This window comes from Marmota monax, unplaced genomic scaffold (assembly GCF_021218885.2).
Source record: "Marmota monax isolate L192 unplaced genomic scaffold, Marmota_monax_Labrador192_F-V1.1 WCK01_AAM20220418_F8-fsc00057, whole genome shotgun sequence".
In the NCBI taxonomy this organism is placed as follows: domain Eukaryota; kingdom Metazoa; phylum Chordata; class Mammalia; order Rodentia; family Sciuridae; genus Marmota; species Marmota monax.
Window position 1 is genome coordinate 6,422,614 of NW_026693933.1, and position 25,143 is coordinate 6,447,756.

Sequence of the window (25,143 nt, forward strand, 5' to 3'; positions counted from 1 at the left end):
AAACAAAACTGTGAGCTTCATTTTATTCCTCTTGCTACACAGTTGGTTTTGTCTTCTATATAGAATATATTAACACCTAAAAATAAACAACAAATAAAATAGTACATACATTATAAGTTTCACAAAGTTACAGCGATTCTTATTCGCATGTTTATATTTGATTGAATATTGTAACTGCCATTTACAATGTAGCATAAACAGATAAAATTTAAAACTACCATCATGTAACTTTGGTGTGACTGTCACTTCATAGAGTGGACTTACATATCTGTGCAAATTGGGAATTTAACCTTTTTTTCTTAATTGCAACATTTGTATTGTTTCAAGGGTGACTGCATTCCTTAGGCTGTGACATCATCTCTGGAAAACATGCATGCTGCCCAACTGAAGAGTCACTAATCAGATCTAGGGGATGTATGTTCAATTTTTCAAGTCTTCACTCCCATCCCAACTATTTTTCAGGCCCTTCCTTTGAAGCTTCCAGAAACAAAATCATAGCTATTCAAATTTGAAATCAAAAGAAATTTGTTAATGATGTAGAGTTGGATTTAATTTTTATTCAGTGTGCATTGCTGGTAGTAGAATTGAATCAGTTTTTGAGGTTTAAGTCTCTCAAAAGGGTCTGCTTTGTAGTTCTAGAGCACTTTTTCCAGCTGGGTTTCTGGTATGATGAGCTTGTTTTGTGAACCCCAATGTGCAATCTACACCTGAGAAAAGGGGAGTTTTCGATGTTGCAGTGTATTAAACAGGTACTTTCCATTCACTCAATTAATAATCAGAAAACAGAAAGAAAAGAGAGCCTCCTACTTGTTTCCTTACTCTAAACAAGGAGATGGAAACTATTAAATAAGGAGGGAAACTCCCGCATATTTCACCTTGACCTGGCTGGACTGGTCTGATGCCTGGAAGAGGCGGGTGTTCTATTAAAGAAAACGGATAAGTTACTAGTGGAAAAGTGAGAGGTCAGACTTCAAGATGGGGAAACAACTTCAGCTCCGAAAGGAAAAGGGAACCTTCATTACCCAGTCTCAAACTGGGAACAGTGTCTCCTTTCCAATTCCGGGGGCTGGGTTCCCTTTCTCTCCCTGGACTTAAATGGGTAGTGACAGGACTGGAGATAACTCTGCTTCCCCTATTGCTCCAGCCCAACACCGTTTTGCTCCAGCACCTAAATTTCTGAGCTGCAAGCAGTCAATCCCCTCCCACCTTGTCTCCTTGGCTTCTCTCTTGCTCCTTTGCTGCCTTGTGTAACTTCTTTGTTCCGTTTACTGGGAAGGTGGCGATTAAGGTCAAAAGACCCACTGTAACCAGCAAAAGCCCGGAGCCACAAACAGACCCTGGGGAAAAAGCAAGGCTGTCCAACTCAAGGGCGAGGCTCTGCGTAAAAAAGAGTAGCGAGAAATCTCGGCAAGTAGCTCCAGGAACAGCCCCTGCGGGATCGTCCAACTCTCGAAAGGCTGGGGAGACCCGGGACTGCCTCGGGATGGGACAGAGGGCGAGCTCCTAACTTTGCAAGCAAAGTGGGCAGCGGACACTCGCAGAGCAGAGCACTGGAGGCGGGGAGAGGCCCCTAGACTCCACTTTGTATGCAGCAGCTGCTGGGCAGTGAGTATCTCTGAACAAAGAGCGCGCAGTGCAGGGGTGAGAGTTCGCGGTTTGCTCACAGCTGCCACTCGTGCTGAGCAAGTCTCCCACCACACCCCCTGGGCGAGCTTTGGGGGAGCAGGATTCCAGGGAAGAGGGAAAGGGAAAGCGGTGTGCTATTCCTGTTGCGCGGCTACGCACCAGGAATTCTTGTGAACGGTGGGAATGGCAACTATCCGATCCAAGGGGGAGAAAAAGAGCTGGAGTGAGCAAAACAAAGAGCGAGTGTGGGCCGCGGTGACTTCATGCCTCACCAATGTCCCGCCCACGCTACTCCGAGCTGTTGCTGCTGCCGCTGCCCGGGCGCCGCCGCCCCTACGGGCAACCCGGCAAGGCGCACTATAGCGTGGGGCGGTTTCCTAGCAACTCCCGGCCGGAGCGCGCCCAGCTAACAGCAGGTTGGGACCCCCTCGGGGGTGGGGTGGGGGACCAGGAAAGGACCACCCCAATCCTCTTCATCCCCAGCCTCCTCCACTGTATCCTCGCTGCGTGCACCCCAGAGCACGCCAGCTGCCAGGGGTCTGGGCAGCGAGACGCCTGAGCCAAACTCTGGAGCCAAAAGGACAAGGGCAAGAAGCCCCCGCCCCGCGAGGCTGGGCTCTCGCACCCCCGCGGAACCTCCCCTCCTGCGCTAGCGCCGTGAGCTCCAGTCCTGGCTAGGCTGGAAGCAGAAATGCCTTGCTCTGTGTTTGGGGGCGTCTACAGGCACGTCTAGAGCGCTCCCGGGGCCGCCTCCCCAGCCTCTAGCACCCAGAGCCTCAACCTTCACCAGTCAGAACGCTTTTGCCTGGACCTTGCCCGCTGCTCCGCTGGCGAGGCTGCAAAGCTGCAACACAGTGGAGTTGGCCTCCCTGCCCACCTGTGGAAGAAGCTCGCGCATTGATGCGCCATCGACATTTTTCCCCTTCGGCCTTCTGGCGTCCCCTCCCACAAATGCGGCATCACCCAGTGAATATACATTAGGGTGATTCCCCCCAGCCTCGGGCTTTGTTTTGGTTTGATTGTGTTTGGCTCTTGGCTAAGCTGATTTATGCAGCAGAGCCCCATCGGCTGGAGAGAAACAAAAGCTCTTTTCTTTGTCCGGGAGCGGGCTTTGGAGCCCCCGATCGCGTCGCCGCCGCTGGCCATCGGCCGTCGGAGGAGGTGCTTTTCGCGGAGACTCCAGGGCTGGCCGAGTGGATCTGGAAGGGCCGCGGGAGCCCTGAGATGCAGAGCAGTGCTCGGGCCCACGTACCTGCACAGCTTGCTCGGAGCCGCGAGATCCGTCTGCTCGGCCTGAGGGAAACATCGTAGAGATTCCCAGTCTTTTGGTCCCGAGGTGCGCCCGGGAGGCAAGAGCGCTCTACAGGGAAGGAGCCTGGCGGCAGGCGCGGGTAGGGCTGCTTTGCATTATGTGCGGCTCGGCCCTGGCTTTTTTTACCGCTGCATTTGTCTGCCTGCAAAACTGCCGGAGAGGTTCTGCCTCATTTCTTCGGGCGGCCTGGGTATTTTCACTTGTTCTTGGACTGGGACAAAGTGGTAAGTTGTTTTGTTCTGTTTTCTTCTCTTTGCACCGAGTCTTGGGCTGGCACCAAGAGTTTCCTGGCCTGAGCATCCTGGCCAGGTAAGTAGGGGATGTCAGTCTATGTCTGCCCTGGGAACACAAGAAAGGTGTGTGTGTGTGTGTGTGTGTGTGTCAGCGTCCTCTACCGCAGGCGGCCTCAGAGAAACCAGGTGTCAAGCATTTCCGCCCGGAGTGACAGCAATAGCTAACTATACTGTGTATTGCTCCAGGGTGCTGAGAAAGCAGCGCCTGAATGGAAGTTCCGAAGGGAGGGTGTGGAGAGGGTTGCATTTAGGAATTGGAGTACATCCTTGAGGACATGATCGGTATATAATGTGCTCCACATCTTTCTAGTATTTGGTTCCACCAACCTTTCACTTCCATTTGACGCAAAGCTGTGGATAAACTGGTTGTTATAGGAGATAGTCTTCCTTTTTTTTTTTTTAACCGTGAAAGGAGAGAGCAGCAACACACAAGTTTCTTGTATCATAGGGTTCATTCTGAGTAAATTGAATACTCTTGAGGAATATTCGTGCTTTAAGCCACCATCCTTTCAGCTTTTTCTTCAACAACAACAAAAATACTTTTGAAGCTAATTGATCCTTCACTGAGCTCAATCTCTCAGACTGAGAAGCAGTGAGAACCCTGGACCAAGGATTGACTTTTAGTCCAGGCAAGCCACCCTTCAGGCAGCACGGTGAGCTCCAATCCTGGTTAGGCTGGAAGTAGAAACACCTTGCTGTATGTTTTAGGATGTTAAAATCAAGAGTTACCTTAAATTGGAAAGGGTAGTCCTTCATAAACCTTTTTTTTTCTTTGTAGTCATGTGTAAAATAGGGATAAGAATACCTGCCCTTCATAAAGGAAAATTCAAGTCAAATATCATATGAGAAGGGTTTGGGGGGCTTTTAATTTATGTAATAAAAATCCAATGTAAGATTGAAGCATTGTATTGTTAATAAACCATAAAACAAGATAAGTAATAATAATAATCCACTTAGGAAGAATTCTTATTGGATTCTCATAGTGATCAAATATTTGTTTTCACAAATGTAGTGACTATTTCCATACTTTAAAGTTTTCTTTTCACTTTTCCCTGTTTTGTCACCAAGTCCTTAAGTTCTATAAGAACCTTACTCTAACTTCTTTAGTTCAAGGAGTATTTAATTAATAATTGTAATTGTTTTGTAGACTAAAATTTATTTCTGTGCCTTGAAATGACATGCAAAGTTTCTGCCTGAAGCTAATTAAAATAATCATCATAACCTTATAAATAAGAGTTTATAGTGGAAATATTCAGATAACTTCATTTAATTGTTACATGTGTAGTTGTCTAACATTTCTTCCAGGAAGATTTACCCAGTTATCTGAAATGGGGTCAATTAGAGTAAATTTTTATCTTGTGGTTACTTTTTTGGCTTACATATTGATTTCAAATTAAATGAAACTTAACCCAAAGGAAAAGGTAACATTTATTATCAGTTATCTCTGGAACAGGTATTTGTTGCAGCAGATTTTCCACTGTGTATAATTCCAACCTGTTTCAATAAGTAACAGAGTTTTTTCCTACTTTTAGTAAACATACACATATCTACACTATAACCAACAGAGTATATTTTGTTCCTAATAAATAGTCAAAGGAAAAAATCCTACTCACCTCTAGAATTTTCTAATAATAGTACCTTTAAAAATTTGATGTGCTTGTAAAGATTAGTCAAGTTCTTTTATAATAGCATTGCATTTCCATCCAGTGATCAAAACTGATTTAAAGCCAATGTTATGAATGGGTCCCCCTTGCACCTGCTGACTTGAAAAGGGAATGCTTACCTGAAATCAGAATAAGGCATCCTTTCCCCCATCTCTGTCAATATACAAAGGTTTCTGATGTATACTGATTTGAATAGCAGTTGAAAACATGCAAAAAATTTAAATTACAGCCAATACAACACAGAAAATTAGAGATCAGCGTAAACTGTTGTACTTTCGTGATATAGCTACAAGTCTCAAATTATATGTCTTTACAGTGCAAATTAGACGCTTAAAGCAGGATAGAAATTTAGGTATCAGTTACAAAGGAAATCTTAATCCCATGCTCAGTAGTTTACACCAAGAAAATGTTGAGGGCAATAAAATCATACTAAAGAGACTATAAACTGCACAAGAACAACGTAACTTTGTATGTGATTTTTGAAGTAGAATTCCTAGGTCTCAAATACATAGTTGATTTTTAATGCTGAATGTATAGTGAGTGGAGGGTTTATAAGTAAAACTTAAAGGTTTCTGATGCAGAAAATTATTACATTAAAAAAATCTTTCCCTGGTGGAAATTATCAGCAAGATAGTATTAATAACAAAGATACCATGAAGTGGTTAATGAGTAACTGGAAAACATAAAAAATACCTATTGATTAATATTTGAAGAGTTATTGTAATAATGCTGTTACTTCCACATTTGCTTATTTTAAAATATTAGGAAAGCTTATGTAGCAATAACAGTGACAGATTTCAAAAATCACATTTTTTTAAAAATGTGATACTTATTATTACAATGAAATTTCATCTCCTATATTGTCAACTATCAAGTGTTTAGCCTTTTAAATCACTATCAACTGGGTTAGCATTAATCTCCCTCAAAACACATCTCATAGCATGAAGTCTTCTCAGAATTCTTCATGCTTTTATACAGTGATCTGATATTTAAGAGAACCAAGGCTTTATTTAAAAGGTGAAATCTAGTCTTGTAAGTTACTTGCATATAAATTATACAAATTAATTATATTTTGTGGCAACTGAAAAAAATTGGGATCTATTAAAAGTCATTTACTCTTGCCCTGTGTATTAAAATAGACATCTCATATTATTTGAAAATGCCAAAAAAATTTATGTAACCAAAATATCTTCTTAACCTACTACCAGATCATCTCAAATTTTACCACTTCATACATTCTTTTGTGTTAACATAGTATTGACCCTCTGTTTCTCTTAGTTTTTAACACTGTGTTATGGACATTTTCAAACACAGACTGATGCAAAGAGAATGGTATAAGGAACCACCCATCAGCCAGCTTCACTATCAACTTAAAAGTAACTCACATCTCCTCCCAGTTCATCCCCTTACCCTAACTAAATTATTTTGAAACAAACTTCTCATGACGTTTTATCCAAAAATATTCCAGCAAATTTAAGCACTACTGGAGGAGAAACACATTGTCATTATCTCAAAGCTTGAATTTTTTTTAAATGAAATTTAGGACCATAAGAATGTTCACAAGCTTAAAGGGAAGAGCCATGGAAGAGAGTGGAACAAGAAAAGATAGAAACACACTTTCAACGGTTTACTTTTCTGTTAAAGTTCTGTTTGGAATCTATTTAAAAATATTTGTCTTTAAATAGTATGCATAGGTAACATCTTTTTGGTATACAAGCATATGAAGAAGAAAACATAACATGAATAAATCTAATTTCCAAGACAAATGTTAATTGCTCTACCCCAGTGGACTCAGTGCAGGTACACCTTGCTGAAGTTTCAGTTTTAAGGATGCTCCTCCCCTCTCATTGGCATTGTCTTCTATTTCTCACTCTCCTGTTGCTGTAAGTTCATACTTACTTTCTCCAGCCCTTCTCTTCACCTCTCTCTGAGTCTGCAGCAGCCAGGCTTTCTTGATTACCTCTGCAGTCCCACTCTGTTCAGATCACGTCACTTCCCCACCAAATCTGATGGCCAATTCATAGTCTTCATCTTGTTTGACCTCTTGTCTGTCAGGGACTTGGTACAATGGACCTTGCCTTTCTTGGAAACACTTCTACTCTTTGCTTCCTGGACCTGTAATCTCTTGGTTTTGGTTCCTTTTCATCTCTGATGTTGTTTCTTCTTCATCTTCCAAACTCCAAAGGTAAGTGTGTCGAGAAGTCAGTCTTTGAAATTGCTCTTCTCTTTCTGTACTGAGCCTTGGGTTTAAATATCATTTCTGTGTTGACACCTCCCAGAACTTCTCTCCAGTCCTGACTATTCATTGATCTCAGAGAGTTCAGTCAACTGCTATTCAGCATCTCCATTGTGGTTCTAAAAACAAAATGCACGCTAATGTACTCAAAATCAAATGCTCAATTTTATTCGGCAAGCTTGCTCTTTTCACACTTCGTATCAACTCAGTTAATGGTAAGTCTGTCTCCTAGTAGTTCAAGCTAATATTCTGGTGGTATCCCAATTCTTCTCTATCTCTCACAGTCCTTTTATGACCGCTTTTGCCAGCACTCTGGCCCATACCAGAGTGGGCCATCTTTTGCTTAAACTCTTGAAAGCCATCTTTCCTGCTCCACAGTGCACCCAGACCTACTTTTAAAAGATGCACCATCAGGTCCTGTCATCCCCCCACTTAGAATTCTCTGTGGCTTTTCATCTCTCAGATTGAAGGCCAAGCCTTTCCACGACATTCAGAATCTCACATGAACTAATCCCTGATGACTGTCCGGCCTCATTTCCTTTCCCTGTTCTCTCTTTGTTCCAGCAGCACTGTCCTTTCTGTACCCTAAATGCACCAAGCATGATCTGCCTCCAATCTTGAATGTCCTTGTCCCTATCCCAATGCTCTTCTCTGAAAAACATCGCTGATCCTTCTCCCTCATTTCGTCCCAGTCCATTCATATATCACTGTATCAAAAAGGGCTATCCATTCCACCCTGTCAATCCTACTCTGCCTCTTTCCTTTCCTTTCCTGGCCCTTTGCACCGCTGGGTACTATGTATTGCTTTGCTTACTGTCCTTCTCTGCTCCTCCTAATCCTGAAACTAGAATACAGTTTATGAGGAAAGGTGTTTTGTTCTCTTCCTTTGATAAATGCCAATCATGTAAATGTACCCAATGCACATTTGTTGAAGGATGTGTTTTGTCTCAGTTGAATCTCGTATTGATTCCCTATTCATTCCAAGACAGGGTTTCATTGACTTTCTCTCAGTCTCTTCTTTTTGTAATAAACAGGTAAACTTAAGAATCAGGTTATGTTATATTTTAATAGAAAAATAGCAGAATCTTCTTCAAAAATTAATTAAGGTATTTCTACATTTAGCAAAACCATAAGGGGAAAAGAGGACCTTAACGTCAATTTTGCTGTGATTTTTTTTTTTTGTGGAATTATTCCTATAACCTCTGTTTTTTTTGAGAATTATAAAAAGTATATGATATTTTCAGGTGGTAGAATTGTTAATAGAACCCTAAAAACACTAACTGGGAAAAAAATTCTCAGAATAATTCTATCATCTGATAATTCTTAAAAATGCATGTTAAAGTTTTAAAGATATTACAATATTTACTCATGAATATATTTTCCTGCCAAGCTAATCATACCTTGATTATAGACTGAAAACAAGGTAAGTATTATAATATATCAAGAGAAGTGGAGGGATATCTCAGAAAAGAAAGGGAATTTTTTTCCTTAATAAGATCTAATATATATAGGCAATTAAAAAGACAAATATGATAATTATTTTTCATTCCAAATAGGTTTTTTATGAGATCTGAGAAATATTGTGATACCATACACTATATGCCTTTCCAAGTTTCCTGTACGTCTTTTTAAATGAAACTTTCTGGTAGAAAATATAGCATTTGAGATCATCTGATCTTTATTCTTTAACATTTTAGAGTCTTTTCTGCTTCCACTGGGTTAAATTTGAAATATCCAGGTATAAATAGTTTGGTGTTAAATTCCTCACTTTGCTCTTGAACCTCCCCCAAGGCCGTTTTTTTCTGGAACACTAGAGGCTACTGTTTTGATCTAAGTTTCTTTAAACTTTAAAGAGGTGATCCAGCATACTGTTTGCCTTTGATGCAGTCTTTCTCTTGTTTGTACTTATTAAGTAGTCTCCTTCTTGAAAGTGCCTGCTATACAGCATCTACACACATTGCAATGATGTCCTTTTTGCTGGTTTGACCCATAAGTAATTAACTTATACTAAAACTGTGTCAGTTATGACATGCTCAAATCTGGCCTTACCAAACTGACACAATAAAATAGTCTTTTGTTGTTGTTGTTTATCCAATAAACTAACAACTTTATAATCGATTTTGTGTGTACTTTCTCAATCCTTATTGTGTTCAAAGCTCTAGTCCCTGTTGCAGCCCGGGTTGACTCATTTAAAGGGTTCTGTTAGCAAAGGACTGTGAGGCCCTTGGTATCATCCAATTACACATGAAATACTGGCTATAAACCACATATTGATTATAACATATTGAAAATAATCCATAGAAAAAATTATACTAATTCATATTGGATTGTATTAAACCGAACAATTAAATACTAAATTTCTTACGTAGATGACCTAATTGCTAATCTTTAAAAATGTAACTTTTCCAATTGTATCCTAAAAAATATCATGTAGGTATGACTTCTACATACACTGAAAAGAAAGTGAAATGCCCATATAATTTAACAAACATTTAGGTAGCTCTCATCCTATACCACACATTGATGTAAATGATTTAATATATAAGTTTAATCTTTATAATAACACTATGAAAGCCAAATTATAATCCCTGTTTTAGAAATGTGGACATTGAAGTAAAGAAGAGATAAGTGACTTGTTCAGTGTCATCTAGCTAGTGAACACAGCAGATGAGATTTGTTCTCACTTGTATGGACTCACAATTTCTTCAAAAAATTCCTGGATATTATACATTTGGCATGACTGTCAGATGGTAGAGGACCTCACTACACATGCTTTACCTGGTGATTCCTTGGACCCACCCCATAGCATGGGAAATTATGGGAACCTTGCAACCCACAGAGTCACCTCAGAGGGGATTGGGATTTGTGAATCATGGGCCTGGTGAAAACATACCTCCTGTGGAAGCCCCCAGAAACTCTCAACTCACCTTAAGATACTCGGTATGGGAGTTTTCATATGTGAGTGAGAAAGGGAGAAAAAAAACGTGGTTTTTGTGGGGAGAGACCTGGAGTAAAATTTGGCTTTCCCTGTAACACTTGTATTTCCAATGTGTCATAAATGTGCATGACTTGTGGTTATTGGAGAGAAAGGAAAGAAGAAAAGAACTGACCAACTAAGTAACTGGTTGCCAGTTCAATTAAAACCCTTTTGGGACACATTCATGATATGATCAGATCAACACAGAGCTGCCTGGAACCATTGTATTATATGTTGAAGTTCTATGTTTTTAATATGTTCTAATCATTTACCCCACACATCTTTAATAAATTAGGCTTTCTTTTGGCTGCCCAGCTTTTGCAGTCTAGTCACCTCTAGCAGGAGAGGTACCTAGATCCTGGCATTTCCAGGATGTCCTGGACCCCATGCATGTGCTACTCCACTTCAGGCAGCAGTGGATGCTAAAACATCAACAGCTTTGTTGTGAGCCCTGGGAATATAGCAGAGAGCACAGCAAAGTCCTGCTCTGATGAGGCATGTATTCTACTTGAGAAGGACTAATACATGTACATGTGTGTGCGCGCGCGCATATATGTGAGGAATGTGTGAGGGATGTGTGTGTTTATGTGTGAGAGAGAGAAGTAAAAAAAGAAAAACAAAGCAAGGTAATTGGATAGACTTGAGAAGAGCAGACTGCTATTATATTTAAAATTGGCAGAATAGACCAATAAGGTGACATTAAACTTCTTTAATTTTGTTTCTATAGTCCATATAAGGCATTTCACAATGTCTCCTAGACTTTAACTTTTCCTAGAAGAAGAAAATGGATGATAAAAGCATATATTTTCAAGTTTTATAGATGAAGAGGAATATTTTTCCTCTTCTTGCTATTAAAGATAATGAAATTCTCACAGAGGGCTAGGTAGAAAAAATGTTATAATTCAGCAAGAGGGTGACACTAGATAAAATGATTCAAGGAAAATGGAGATTCTTCACATATCTTAACATGACTTTTTTTTCACAATGGTTTCCACTAAAGTAGAATTTCCCTTTAGTATATGAGCTTGCTAGGCAGGCTCCAACATCTAATACCCTTGCAAGCCTACTCCCTCTACTCAGAATCTGCCATGCTTCTCAACTGTCTTCAGGCTTCTCAGCATGGTATCCAGCCCCTTCCCAGAGCACCACCTGCTCAACTCTCTGTGCCTTTCTTATGTCCCATCCCTACACCCACCTGTGACCTCCTTGAAGGGAAACACTGAGCCTGTTGTTTTCGTGTGTCCAATCCCTGGCACAGAGCGAGTTCTCATAACTTATTTGGAATGAAATGACTTCACAAATGAGGTGAGGACAGCAGTGAGGAGTTTAAAATTGCACAGCTAAGCAAATAAACCCTAATCAGCTCTAATCTTTACTAGAATTTGATCTTAAGAGAAATTAAGTTTTCTTTTGAAAGTGGGTCATAACATAAAAGACACTTGTTTCTGCTTTCCAAGTCCACCCCAGAAAGTAATCTCTTGACCTTCCAGGCAAATCTTTAGCAAAGATCAAAAGCTCAGACTTCAAATTTTTGAATCTTATTTTTTTAACTTTGTTTTTCTTTCAAAATTTCTGTAGTAGTTAGTCCTATTATAGATAAATAAGTATGACAATACTTTTGATATTATACCCTTGGTGTTGATTTTTAAAATGGATTTCTATTTACGTTATAAATTTGTAGAATTTTATAGATTTTAAAATTCTATAAATTTATAGAATTTGTAGTCATTCTTAACCAAAGACTAAAAAAATAGTAATAAAAAGACAAACTGTTGCAACCCATTTAATCATTATTTATTCAGGCTTTTAAAATTGACTTTTTAAAAAAAATAAATGACAGCAGGATGCATTACAATTCTTATTACACATATACAGCACAATTTTTCATATCTCTGGTTATATATAAAGTATGATGACACCAATTCGTGTCTTCATACATGTACTTTGGATAATGATGTCTATCACATTCCACCATACTTGCTAATCCCCTGCCCCTCCAATTTCAATAAAAATCTCAATGGCATTCCTCATAGAAACAGAAAGAGCAATCATGAAATTCATCTGGAAAAATAAGAGACCCAGAATAGCTAAAACAATCCTTAGTAGGAAGAGTGAAGCAGGTAGCATCACTATACCAGATCTTAAACTGTACTACAGAGCAATAGTAACAAAAACAGCATGTTATTTGCACCAAAACAGACTGGTAGACCAATGATACAGAATAGAGGACACAGAGACTAATCCACAAAATTATAATTATCTTATATTAGACAAAGTTGCCAAAAAACCTGCATTGGAGAAAAGATAGCATCTTCAACAATGGTGCTGGGAAAACTGGAAATCCATATGCAACAAAATGAAATTAAACCCCTATCTCTCACCATGCACAAAACTCAACTAAAAGTGGATCAAGGACTTAGGAATTATTCAGGTTTTCTTAAAGCACCTTCAGTTTTATGATAGGCATTATACTGAGCTCTGTGGTTAAAAGAATAAGACTTGTTAAAATTTGGGAAGGATTTCTTTAGGCCAGGCACCCTCCTGAACACATGATATGAAAATATAATATAGTCCTGAATGCCACAATCCTCCAAGTTATGGACTGTTACTACTATAAGTAGGCAAACTAATTACAGAGAAATTGAATAACATCTTCAAGATCTCTTAGCTGATAAGTAATGGAATCAGAATTCTGACCTAAGCTCTGGATTTGACTCATCATTCTGAATCTCCATTATAGAAAGCTTCCAAGGGTGAGTCTATTTCCTATCCCCGCCTTGGAGGTCCTGCATCTGTCCTCTTACTATGGTCCCAACCAGGAACAAGGAGTCCACAGAGTACACCCATCTAGGATCTGTCACCAACTACTAGATCATCTCCACAATTCTCTGCTCAACAGCCCCAAGCTACTGTCAGGGCCTTCTTTCTTTTGGTAAATCACATCACCCATGTTTCCAAATCCTGTGCAAGGATGACCAAAGTTGGCTGATGCAAGAGAAGTAGATGGAGCTCAGACATGTGGGCTGGAGTGCCCAGGCTACCTGTGGTGCAGAATCAGTTCAAATGTGGAATAGGAGGGGGATGGATCCTAGACTGGAGAGGCAGTGCTCACTGCCAAATTCCCAGCCAGAGATCTAGCCTCCTAAATCATAAGTGCATATCTTCCAAGGAAGAAAGATCAACTTATTGTATTTAATGATTTCTTGGCCTAGTTTATAAGAGTTAAATATTTGGTCTTGCTATTCCCACTGCTGTTTGATCTCTCTTGCTCTTAACCCTGAAAAAGTTAGGGCAGTTGAAATATTTCTGGGGTGGGGCAGACAAGCAATGGAAGTACCAGGTCAATTGTGTAAGAGCTACCTGTGTCAATGGGCTTTTAAATTTCCATAAATAAATCCCTGTTGGGATGTGTACAGATGAGGGAGTTCCACCCTCTTGCAAAGAGTAATATAATGGGAGCTAGTGTGTGCATATTCTTAATTTAGTTTTACATTTTATTTTTGCTATTAATTTAAAACTTGTCACAGGCAAGAACATTTTACTGACATGAATGAACTAAATTTGGTCAAATTATTCAGCTGACATATTTAATATGTATAAATGAGTTAATGTGTTGAGAAACACCACACACTGCCTTTATGGAGTGAAAGGACAATTTTTCAATATAAAATCAATCTTAAGATGACCTTCTTTGTACTTTCACAGTCAGAAAATTGGTATAATTTACACACCCAAAAAAACTGTAATGAAAGTCTGAATTATTTCCACTGCAAGTTTATAATTTAATTAAAACAATTCCACCTTTCAACACAAGTGCAGGGACCAGTACTTGCTAGACAATTATAATATTAAACAGATATATTCAGGTTATTTCCCTGGGTTAGGGGTACAGCTCAGTGGTAGATCACCAGCATGTGCCAGGCCCTGGGTTTGATCTCCATCAGCACACACAAAATATTTTCCGATAAATAAAAATAAAATTAAAATGTCTCTAACTGAAATTAACTTAGCAAATAAAATTAATATCATTAAATTAAAATTACAATGTTGAATTATAGTGGTCTTCTGGAAGATCATCTTAAGATGATTTTAAAAGATGCTTTTGAGTGCTGCTATTTGATGTATTAAAAGTTCATCATGTTCTGAAACATTAGATAAGGTCTTAAAAAGTGACCTTTCATTCTGACCTTATCAGTGAGCCAACTATCATGACTATACTGACTACTGGTTTCAGACATACATTACCTCTCTTTTCAAGATTTTGTGTATGTGTGTGTGTTTTCACTGTCAAATACTGCTCTATTTGTCAAAGACAGATTCTTTGCAATTTCAGATATGCATTGGTGCCATTTGATTATTCTAGAGTATTGCCTAAGTAAATAAATTGTCACAGTCCCTGGATAGTCTACAAGGTGAAACAAGAGTAGTCCTGGCCAAATCCCTGGGGAGAGATTCAGTTTGGAAGTGAGGAGAAGGGCTGGCAATGAAGGCAGGAGAAGGGGAGACTAGAAGCATTTTAGCTCTGAAAAATTGTGAAGAATATGTCTTCCAGGTATATGAGGTGTACAGGGGATTTTGTTCAGGTATGGTTTGATATTTTGTACTACTTTGGACATAACTTCCATTGATATTTCAAGATATGCCAGTGGTAAATTAAGTCCAGTTGAACGTAGTGTGGTTTTAAGGTCCTTTCCTTGGAATTGAACTGTTGCAGATACTAGGTAGAGACAGGCTTTTGGTGGAATGCGTCATTCTTATGAATGAGGGGTGATCACTCTGCTATAAAGGAATTTTAGAATATTTGGAGGTCAAACAAAGTAATTAAATTTTTTTTCAAAATTATTTTACAAGGACTGGGTTGACAGAATGTACCTTTCGGAGTGCCAGACTAGGTGATGTCTTTTCTAATTGCCTGCTGGAGAGGAGCTAAAAGGCTAGTCTGGCTATGCCTAGTCATGTAAGTTATTCATTGACTGCAGCTGAACAAAGAATACAAGAAAGTTGTGGGATGGCCAGCAATTGCTGTAGAACTGGATGTTCTAGTTGGAAACAAAGAAGTCATTGTAGCAAACTGTATTGTTGGCAAAAAAAGACTTACCATGTCCAAGCTGGTCCCTTTCTTAGCACTAGGCATACCTCCCAAGGTATTGCTCCATTGTCTTTATGCATTTGGTTTGGATTTTTATGGGGAATTGAACACAAATGTGTCATAACTTGCAAAAGAGAACCCTCTACAAATGACAGATAGAGCTCAGGTTCCAAGAAAATTCATATGAAGGTGGTAACAATGAAAGTAAAAACAAACACAACACTCAACATGGAAATCACAGTCTCAGCTATCCTGTTTTGATTGAAAACTTCCGTTTAAATGAGAATTTCAATTATATAGATAGAATGAGAACCATCAGGTGAGAGCCAGTGTCTAGAATCGTAGTGCCTGACCTTTGAGGTTGGTAATAGAAATGTGAGGACTAAATGTTTAGTAACAGTCCTTAATTCCAAGGATGTACCATATTTGATACCTCATGAAGAATCTAAGCACATGCAAATCCAAGACCTTCAATGTCCTGATGCTCCATGGCATCTGATGGGTCTGTGAAGGGTTGAGAGAAGGGACAGGGGCTCCTGAGCACTATCTGTGCAGCTGGAGAATGAGGCCCAGCCCTCCTTATTAGGGTGCACATTGACGTGAATCTACATATCCAGGGCTGACCCTGGGCTGCTTGGAGGTCAGCTTAGCATCATTTGTGTGCCAGATCTCACAGTACTCTGAGGTTGGATTATCTGGTGTCAGACTTTTCGGGGCAGAGGTTGACTTATGGATATTGCAAAAAATCAGACATCAGGGCTTGTGGGAGAAATTTAGCCTCCCAGGGATGTGTTTGACTTTGAAACAACAACAAAAAAAGACAAGTGTTGCCTCTGACTGAACTTCCTGGCAGTGTAGGAATGTTTGGTCACTCAGAACTATCACTGGATGTTACCCTCTTCTTTCTTACAGATGAACTTCTTAAATATTGATGGCATGAATTTATTTTTTTCTCCTACACCAGATAATTCTAAATCTTTGTGTTTAATTTTTTTTTCAACAACAACAACAACAAAAAAAAAATCCCAGGTGTGGAATGCAGGTATTCTTGGCATTTTCAACAACTAGATTTTTCTAGGATTGTATTAAGGAACATTCGGCCACAAAATACACCAGAGTTGGGCCTTTGAGTTCTCTAAAACTGCCATAATTTCAGGGGACCTACTAAATGGTCAATCTACTTGAAAATCTTCATTAAGGGTACTTACTGATAAGCAGAGAAGTAACATACCCTGAAAACTTCCAATAAATACTGAATGACCTTGACTTTCAGAAGCCCATCTGTTCTGGTTTGGATGTGATATGTCCCCCAAAAGTTTCTGTTAATCTAGGTATGTTCAGAGTTGAATGATTTAATCATGAGAGCTATAACATAATTAGTGGATTAATCCAGTTAATGGATTAATAATTTGAACAGACTAACTGGGTGGTACCTGGAGGGGTGAGGCATAGCTAGAGGAGGTGAGTCATTGGATACATACATGCCCTGGAAGAATACATCTTCCCTGTGGGCCCATTCCCCATTTTTTCTCTGCCTTTTAGTTGCCACAAGTGGAGCAAGTTTCTTCTCCATGGTCTTTTTTTGCTTTGATACTCTGTCCTAGCTTAAGCCCAGAGCAATGGAGTCAGCGGATCATGGACTATATATCTGAAATCATGGGCTCAAAATAAACCTTTCCTTCTCTAAGTTGTTCTTGTCAGGTATTTTGGCCACACAGTAAAAATTGGACTAACACTCCTCTGCAGCATGGTGTCACTCTTAAACCTGACTTTCCTCGGAGGAATTTGCGTTCCCAAAAACTTTACCCTCAACCGTGCAAGTTCAGCTTTCTAGAGCTTTCATGGGGATGGACAATAAGTGGCACAGGATAGTCCAAATGCATTAGTCATAGAAATCTAGGTTATTGGATGTCACCCAGATACACAGTGACCTCCTCTATCCAAAGGATCACAGGAGGAGCAGCATGAATGCTGTGAGACTGGCAGGGAATCTCAAAATGCAAGATGGCAGGTCCAGTCATGTGCATACCTGTGGCACTTTTGGTAAAAGATCTTTCATCCATTTATTTTCTAAATTGTTACCATGCAAAGATGAGGTATAGCGGGGTTCTGGGTGCTTCAGATTTGTACTGGCGGCAAAATCAACACAAGCTTAGGCCGAGTTGAGAGCACAGAAACCTGAAAACACTTGAGTTTGGAATTTAGTTGGCATGTGAGAATAGTGCAGAGCCTTCCAGATCAGAAGGGATAGATAAATCCAGGCACTTCTGCATGGGTCAATGGATTTGAAACATGAGTCTGAGAAGATAGGCATGCTAGGTCTGTCAAGGTGAGGCAGTTTCTCCTGTAATGCCTCTTTATGGTTGACTGTAATTTCAAAGGCAACTTAGGGATTTAGCAGAAGTGTTGGGTTGAACCTGAAAGGGATCAAGTGTTGGAAAACATAAGAGATCTGAGGTCTAAGGGGAAGTGGAGTAGGAACTAGAAGAGTTCAGGAATAAAAGATTATACCCAGGGTGTTGGATGTGGGGGAATGATTTCATGTCTCCAAACAGGTTGCTGCTGTTTTGCTACTTATTACTAATCCAGCTGAATGGGCCAGCTCTCAACAGCAGCCTGACAATATGCTTTCTAAGAGACAGAATCTACTGGAGAACCAAACTGAATAGACATGCAATCCTATTATAAAAGGACTCAGGGAATTCCACAGGGACATTTTCTCTGAACCTCCCTGTTTCTCCTGGAGGCAACATCCTCCTGTGATCTGACCCATATACGCTGTCTGTTCCTTATAGTGACACACTTGTTAAGGTTCTGCCTTATGTCAGGTTTTGCTGTTACTTCATATGCTTCACACAGGCACTTACCATATCCTTAAGATCCTCCACAATGCCATGAATTAATAGCAGGTATTAAATAATCTTTTTAATCTAGATAGGGCAGAGGGATTGAAGGGGAAGGAAAGGGACATGGGGTTATTAATGATGGTGGAATGTGATAATCATTATTATTCAAAGTACAGGTATAAAGACACGAATTGGCATGAATATATTGTGCATACAACCAGAGATATGTAAAATTGTGCTTTATATGTGTAATAAGAATTGTAATGCATTCTGCCATCATATATAAATAAAAAAAATAAAATAAAAATCATGAATAGAGAAATACCATTGAAATCATCATAACTCAAAAATCTCATAAGAAGTAGATTTTTCTGCTTTGTGCTCCCAAATAATCATTATTTCTCTTTTGAGTAATTCTTTATCCTTCTCTTCATTCTAACCCAGCAGTTTTTTTTAATGTGTCTCTCTTTTTTTATAATTTTTTTTAGTTGTTGATGGACCTTTATTTAATTTATTTATTTTTATGTGGTGCTGAGAATCGAACCCAGTGCCTCACACATGCTAGGCAAGTGTCCTACCACTGAGCCGCACCCCAGCCCCTAATCCAGCAGTTTTTAATAATACAAACAGAGCTTCCCATAAGAAGGTGAAGAACAAAGTAAAATTCTGGTTGCCTACAGTATGTGTGAAAGGTAGAGTTATAATTAATTAAATTCTATGATCATTCATATTCTGACTCTTTTCAAATCTTTTTAAGATGAATATGCTCATTCTCATGTCTTGGCAAGCACATCATTTAAATTTCTTTGATATTTGAGAATATTCTCACAGTTATCATTTGATCAGATTTGCAAAACCTCATAGTTACCACTTAATCAATAAATCAGAAAGTATTGCATGAGCACCTACTCAGAGTACTTGGCATTGACCAGCTGCTGTGGAGACAAAGAGGATTTCTTGTGGACAGTGTAATTTCTTCTGAGGAACTGTGTGGGCACACACTACAAGCGAGTGACGTAGTCTGGGAGGAGTTTTTGGCTACCAGTGCTGTAGATTTCTCAATCAGACAGGATATAGGACAGATGTGTTCTGATGCAAGACAGAACCTCAAAGTCTCTTATAAATATTAATACTTAATTTCTAAGCTTTTTTTTTCTCCTTCACCTAAGAATTAGAGGGCAGAGCCCTGGTTAATGAAAGGTTCCAGCAACTTTGATTTTACAGTACATATGGTCTGCCTTTGTAAGTACAGCATGTTCTTAGAGACACCATAAAACCTATCAATATAAAGTGGATCCCAGGATATGCATTCTGCACCATAATGGTACTTGTGATAACTTGCATTGTTTTTAGCTATTTGTATACACTGTGAAATGTAAAGACAGGAAGAACAAAAGTGTGAGTATTCATTTTTCAGAGAGTGGGGATATCAGAGGCAAATTTAGGGAAAAAAGAAATACTACCATGTGTGCAGAGGAGCAGGGTCCAAGCAGAGCTTCTCCAAGGCACATGTCCTGAGTTCCTAAGCTGACTGAGAGAAGGGGAACATGGTGGGGAGGAAGTTAAGTGAATAACATGGAAATAAACACATCATATCAGAGACAGAATGTGCACATAGAGCATTTTGATCAATGCATAGGAGACATCATTCATCATATTCAATAAAGTCACACTGAGTCTTTACAATGTGCCTGATATTTCTTTAAGCCCTGGGGGATGGCAGTAAACAAAATGGTCAAAATATCTGCACTCTTGGAGCTTACGTTTTAATGACAGAAGAGAGACAATAGACAAAGACATAAAGTGTACAGCATGCTAGCCAGTGCTCTGTGCCTTCCACCATCTATACAGAGCTCCCCTTGATGGGCAGCAAGCAGTACTGGCAAGGGAGGTGACAGTGAGGCTGTCACTGAGAAGCTGATATCTGAGCCAAGTCCCTGGGCCTCAGGGGCACATATGAACAGAATGGTCTCCATCTCAATACATCACTTTAAAGGAGGAATCTGGCACTCAAACATACATACCATTTAGTAGATACTCCAATTTCCATTAAAATCTAATACATGAGTTGATAATTTGATAATTATTGTGTGGTAAGCACTGGTCAAGGTGCACTTAAAGATTAGGGAACAAAAGGACAAAAGCCCTTGTGCTCATGAGTCTTAAATTCTGGGAGAGGGGAGACAAAATAAATAACGGATACATGGTTGTAAGCAATTATCTAGTGTGTTCAAAGGTCATAAGTGCAATGGGAAAAAGTAGAGGAGGGTTGGGGGTTTATTTGTCGGAGAGTGGGGATATCAGAGGCAAATTCAGGGGTTCCCATTTTTGTTAGCAATGGCGAAGCTTGAACGAGGACCTGAAGGCACTGGGTGATAAGCCCGTGAATACTGGAGGCTAGAGAAAAGGGATGCAGAAGTGGTGAGAGGCCTTTAACAGGAGGGGTCAAAGTGAGGCAGGTTGTGATGGTTGGTGTCTGGATCCTAGGAAGAGTGAGTTAGTTGGAAAGAAAGGAGGTGGTGATTGGAGAGTGTGATAAGTGAAATTGGGATGGGAGAAGGATTGCAGACACTGGTGACAACAAATTCTAAAGCTGTGACCAGGGAAAATAGTGGCAAAATCTGGGTAGTGAACAAAGTAATTGGAGGAGACAAAAACGAGGAACTGAGGTATGTAGGGGTTGCAAAGATGATCAGAAGTAGTGGTGGAGAGGGAGAGTCGGCAAGCAGCCACAATTTTCTAGATTCAAGACATGATCAGTCTGGGGTCAGTAAATATCACTAAACACCTGCAACAATTCAGGGTAGCTGATGACATAACTTTACTTACAAGTATCAAAGCCAAGGTGGGGCAGTTGGGGAAAAAGGAGAAAGGATGCTCTCCAGTTGGCCTGGAGAAGACACTGATCCACCCCAGCCCCAGGCCATGAGGATTAAGGGAGAGGGATCAATCTTCTCTTCATGTCAGCAGTGGAAGTTGAGTCCTGGGTCCAGCAGCAGCATTCTGTTAAAACAAAAAGGGAAAGGGAACATTCAGAGAAGAGACTGAGAGACAGGCTGTTCTTTTGGAAATGCACCATGAGTTTCAGGGGCAAGAGAGTGGGATTTTGGAGTTGTAAAGGAGATGTGCAAAGAGGGTTTTGCAGAAGCTTAGAAGGATTAGGACATGGAGGGGGAGGTGAAGGCAAGCCTGGGAGTTTGGGGAGTCTTGTAGAGACTGATTACACAACATTAGTGAGATTAAGAACTCAAGGTAGATAGTGGTGGGATGTCATTAGTGGTGAGGGAGAGGGGAGGCTCTGGGGCTCTCTGTCAATTCCTGTGCAAGAAAGGAAAGAAGTCTTAGGAAACCTTATTGGCTTTCAGCATGAAAGGCTCACTCTGACTCTTCCTAATGAGGATATGGGCTTTCTACAGAAGCCTTTAGCTACTCTTGACTTCAGGTGATGAAGCTGATCCCCTGCAAAGGGGCACAGGACCTGTAATACCTGAAGGTGATACAGACCAACAAAGCTTCTACAGTGAAGTGGTACAGGGAAGATTTTCCAAATCACCTATTATTATCTCCTCTTTTGAGGATTTTTATTCTTGTTAAATATATTTGATTCTTGTTAAATATATTATATATTATGTAAATTACAGATGCATGCTCAATATACAAATAAGTAACACATACAAACAACTTTGCAGAATTGTCAAAATGCAAATCATGTAAGGATTTGATAGTGAAGAGATCAACTATACCAGAAGAGAGGAAGGAGGATTTGGTGGCAGAAATATTGTGTAAGTGGCATAAGTATCTACTAGCAGGACTGTAACAGGGAAGTGCACAGGGTGCCTCTGCTAGCAGGGAGGAACATTGACTAGGGCATCAAGAGAACCATGGAAGAAGAGACTGTAGAATTCAAAATAGTAGATTTTTTAAAAGAACTTTTTGCTGTGGTCTGAATGTTTGTGTTCCTCCAAAATTCATATATTAAAATCTAATTCTCCATATGGCAGTATTAAAAGGAGGGGACTTTGGAGCTGCCTAGGACATGATGGCAGAGTCCATATTAATGGGATTACTGTCCTTATAAAGGAGGCCTGAAGAAGTTTGTTTGTACCTTTTGTCTTTGTGCCATGTGAGGAAACAGCAAGAAGCCATCATATATTAGGAAGGGGGCTCATAAGACACCAAATCTGTTGGCACCTAGATCTTGGACTTTCCAGTCTCCAGAACAGTGAGCAATAAATTCTGTTCCTAATAAATCACTCAGTCTAAGATATTTTGCTCACAGGACAATTTCATATACTTTTCTATTTCTCCAGTGGTGGAAAATCACCAAAGGTTTTTTTTGTTTTGTTTTGTTTTTCTTTTGCTTTATCAATAGTGTAATAATGTGATCACACTGAATCAGCGAGTAGAACTGGCAACCACGCATATAATGATTTTTAGTGGTAATGCTGATTGTGAGAGATTCTAAGAAGGTTGTTGCAATAAAGCAAATGACAAATGAGGGTCTATACTAGAATGCAGTCTGTGGAAATAGAAAGGGGAGACATGAATGCTGAAGGCACAGAAGTAGAGGTAGAGTCCTAGCAACTTACAGGTTTTGGGGACCCTGAGAGGGAGAAATCTGTTTGACCACAAAGATTGAAATGAGTGTAAATGGGAAAATAATGTTAGTTAACAGAAATAGGTCATTCAAATTAGGAAGAGAAACATGACTTTTATTTGAAACCTGTGGATTTTGAAGATGCATCAGGAATCTAAGGGGGATGTCCAACAGATTGCTGAAAATTCTGGACAGACTTGGGTGCTAGTTTGGAACTAAAGATACTAATTTGGTAGTCATGTGTGAGGAGCTGAGTCTTAAAGTTTTGTTAGCTCATGAAACCTTGAGGTGTGAAGGTGAGGAAGAGGATGTAAAAATAGCCAAAGAGATGAATAGGGGAATAGTGTGAGAATGGCTGAAGTAATAGAGTGTCCACTCACTGTTAAAAGGCAGAGGACATTTAAACATTGCTAAAACCTAGTTGCTAAATATAATTAGGAAATTATTGTTTGCCTTTGAATGAGCAATTCATTCAAAGGCAAAGAGGAAATGATCTTGGCAAGGCAGAGAAATCTCCTTTTCCAAACAGAGAACAAAGATAATTTTGAGTTGAAAGAATTGAGATCACTTAGGTATTCTCTGTAATATAAAGTAAATCTAAGGTCATATCTAGGTGGGAAGATGTGCTAAAATTTCTTGAATGATTCAGAAGAAAGAATTAGAATAGTGAATGTGAAAAAAACATAATGAATAAAAGTAGGGTTTAGGAGCCTAATGAGGTGAGAAAGAAATTTTAAAAGAGTCTCTTCAGTCCTTATCTGGCTAATGGCTATGCTCCCCAAGGCACCTCAAGGCAACTTCAAACAGATTTGAGCTGTTGCTTAGGATGTGTTATCCCATTTGTGTCTGACCTACTTCTGTGTACTTTCAACTTTATGTTTTAGAGTTCTTGGCGCAGTAGCATGCTTTCTGTTTCATTCTCTGATTCTTCTTGAATTTGTCACTATTTAGCTTCTCTTTGGTTACTTGAGCCTAAATTCTCCTGTGCGGTTTTATGAGCCAGTGGTCCTCTTAATGGCCTGTGAGAATTCCTGTGGAAGCCACTGGCCTCGGGGATTCTTAGCTCTGTCCATGGTGGAGGCAGTGAGGTGTGGGAGTGAATTGGGTGAGGCTGAAAATCCTGGAGCAAAGTGATAAATCCATTGTAAAAGTTAGAACACATTAAATGTGTCTGGTGATGATAGCAAAATAGGGCCTATTAAATCAAAACTGTGAATTTAGAAAGAAAAAAAGTGGATAAGTGTTCAGAGGTAAGGGTTGGGGCAGCATCCCAACAGTAGCAGTCAGAGCAAGGAGAGCATTAAAACTGTTTGAAAATTTCTCTAAGTAATGATGGACTTCAGGCAAAGATGAGTTATGATGAAGGGGAAGCCATACCTGGATTATTTTAGGATTATGGGGACTATGAAACAAGAATTTTAAAGGACAGTATGGACAATATGACATTAATATAAAATTTCCTATGTATACTAGCTCTACCATGTGTATGCATTCAAATTCCAGCAAAATTAAATAGGACAAATATTAATTGGAAGAGTTGAAGGTAATTTAATTGTTATAATAGATTCAGTATCTATCCTATAAGGTACAATTAGGTTAAAATCTTTTGATTGTAATTCAGAATTTTCTTTTGCCTGAATACCTAAATAAAATAAAATGTAGAATAGATATAAATATTTAGAATCATTCTTGAATTGTGGATAGAAGAAATTTTACTTTAGAGAATATGATATAAACTATTTTATTGTTGTGTAGTTCAAATCACATGAGTATTATAGTGATAGTAATAGCATTAATTACTATGGTGATCTTACATTGGTATTACTACATTTCTATTAATAATAGCAGTAATTACTATGATGATCTTACACTGGTATCACTACATGTTCTGTTAATTTCTCATGCTGCTGAGAGTTTACAAAAAATTCAAGTAGAATATAAGAAATAAATTTTTGAATTTGAAAATATTTTTATCATCTCAACTGAGCTTAATCCATATGAAAAAAATTTAAATAATTACCTCTTAATCGTCAGAGAAGAAAATTTGAAAATCAATCAAATACTGTATAGGGATGAATAACTTTAATTAACCATTAAGCAATCTTTAAGCCAAAAGACTTATAAAATGTGTCATTGGTTTACTTTTTAAAAGCTATATAATGTAATTTAATGTTTTTCTCTGTAGCCTCAGCAAAAGCATGTTTCTTCACTATGCACAGATTGTACAAATAGGATTCCATCTAAGTTTATTTATGATGTTATTTTAAATAGCTTGTACTAATATAATTTAACCAATAAACTTCATCAGTTTAAATATTGATATATAGGGTTTGACAGACACATAGGCCTGTGAAACTCTTGCTGCAGTCAATATGCAGAACCCCCCAAAATTTTGCTCATATCACTTTGCTGACAGTGTTGAACACGAAACAGTTAATCATCATTTTGCATTGTGGGCAACTGTTAAATCTGAAGTATAAGGATTTTGGTGACCTTTAAAATA

At 39.1% G+C, this 25,143-nt stretch overlaps 1 protein-coding gene across 4 annotated transcripts in view; it reads left to right on the top strand.

Annotated features, from left to right (window-relative positions):
* Nucleotides 1–1,031: 1,031 nt before the first annotated feature.
* Itgb8 (integrin subunit beta 8) overlaps nucleotides 1,032–25,143 on the top strand; it is an 89,812-nt gene continuing 65,700 nt past the window's right edge. Inside the window, exon 1 of one of the 4 annotated variants that reach the window (XM_058585340.1) lies at nucleotides 1,032–1,605. In XM_058585340.1, coding sequence (XP_058441323.1) covers nucleotides 1,587–1,605 — 19 coding nt within the window. In that variant the 5' untranslated portion in view covers nucleotides 1,032–1,586. The other 3 variants (XM_058585339.1, XM_058585338.1, XM_046463634.2) reach the window with 3 other exon arrangements.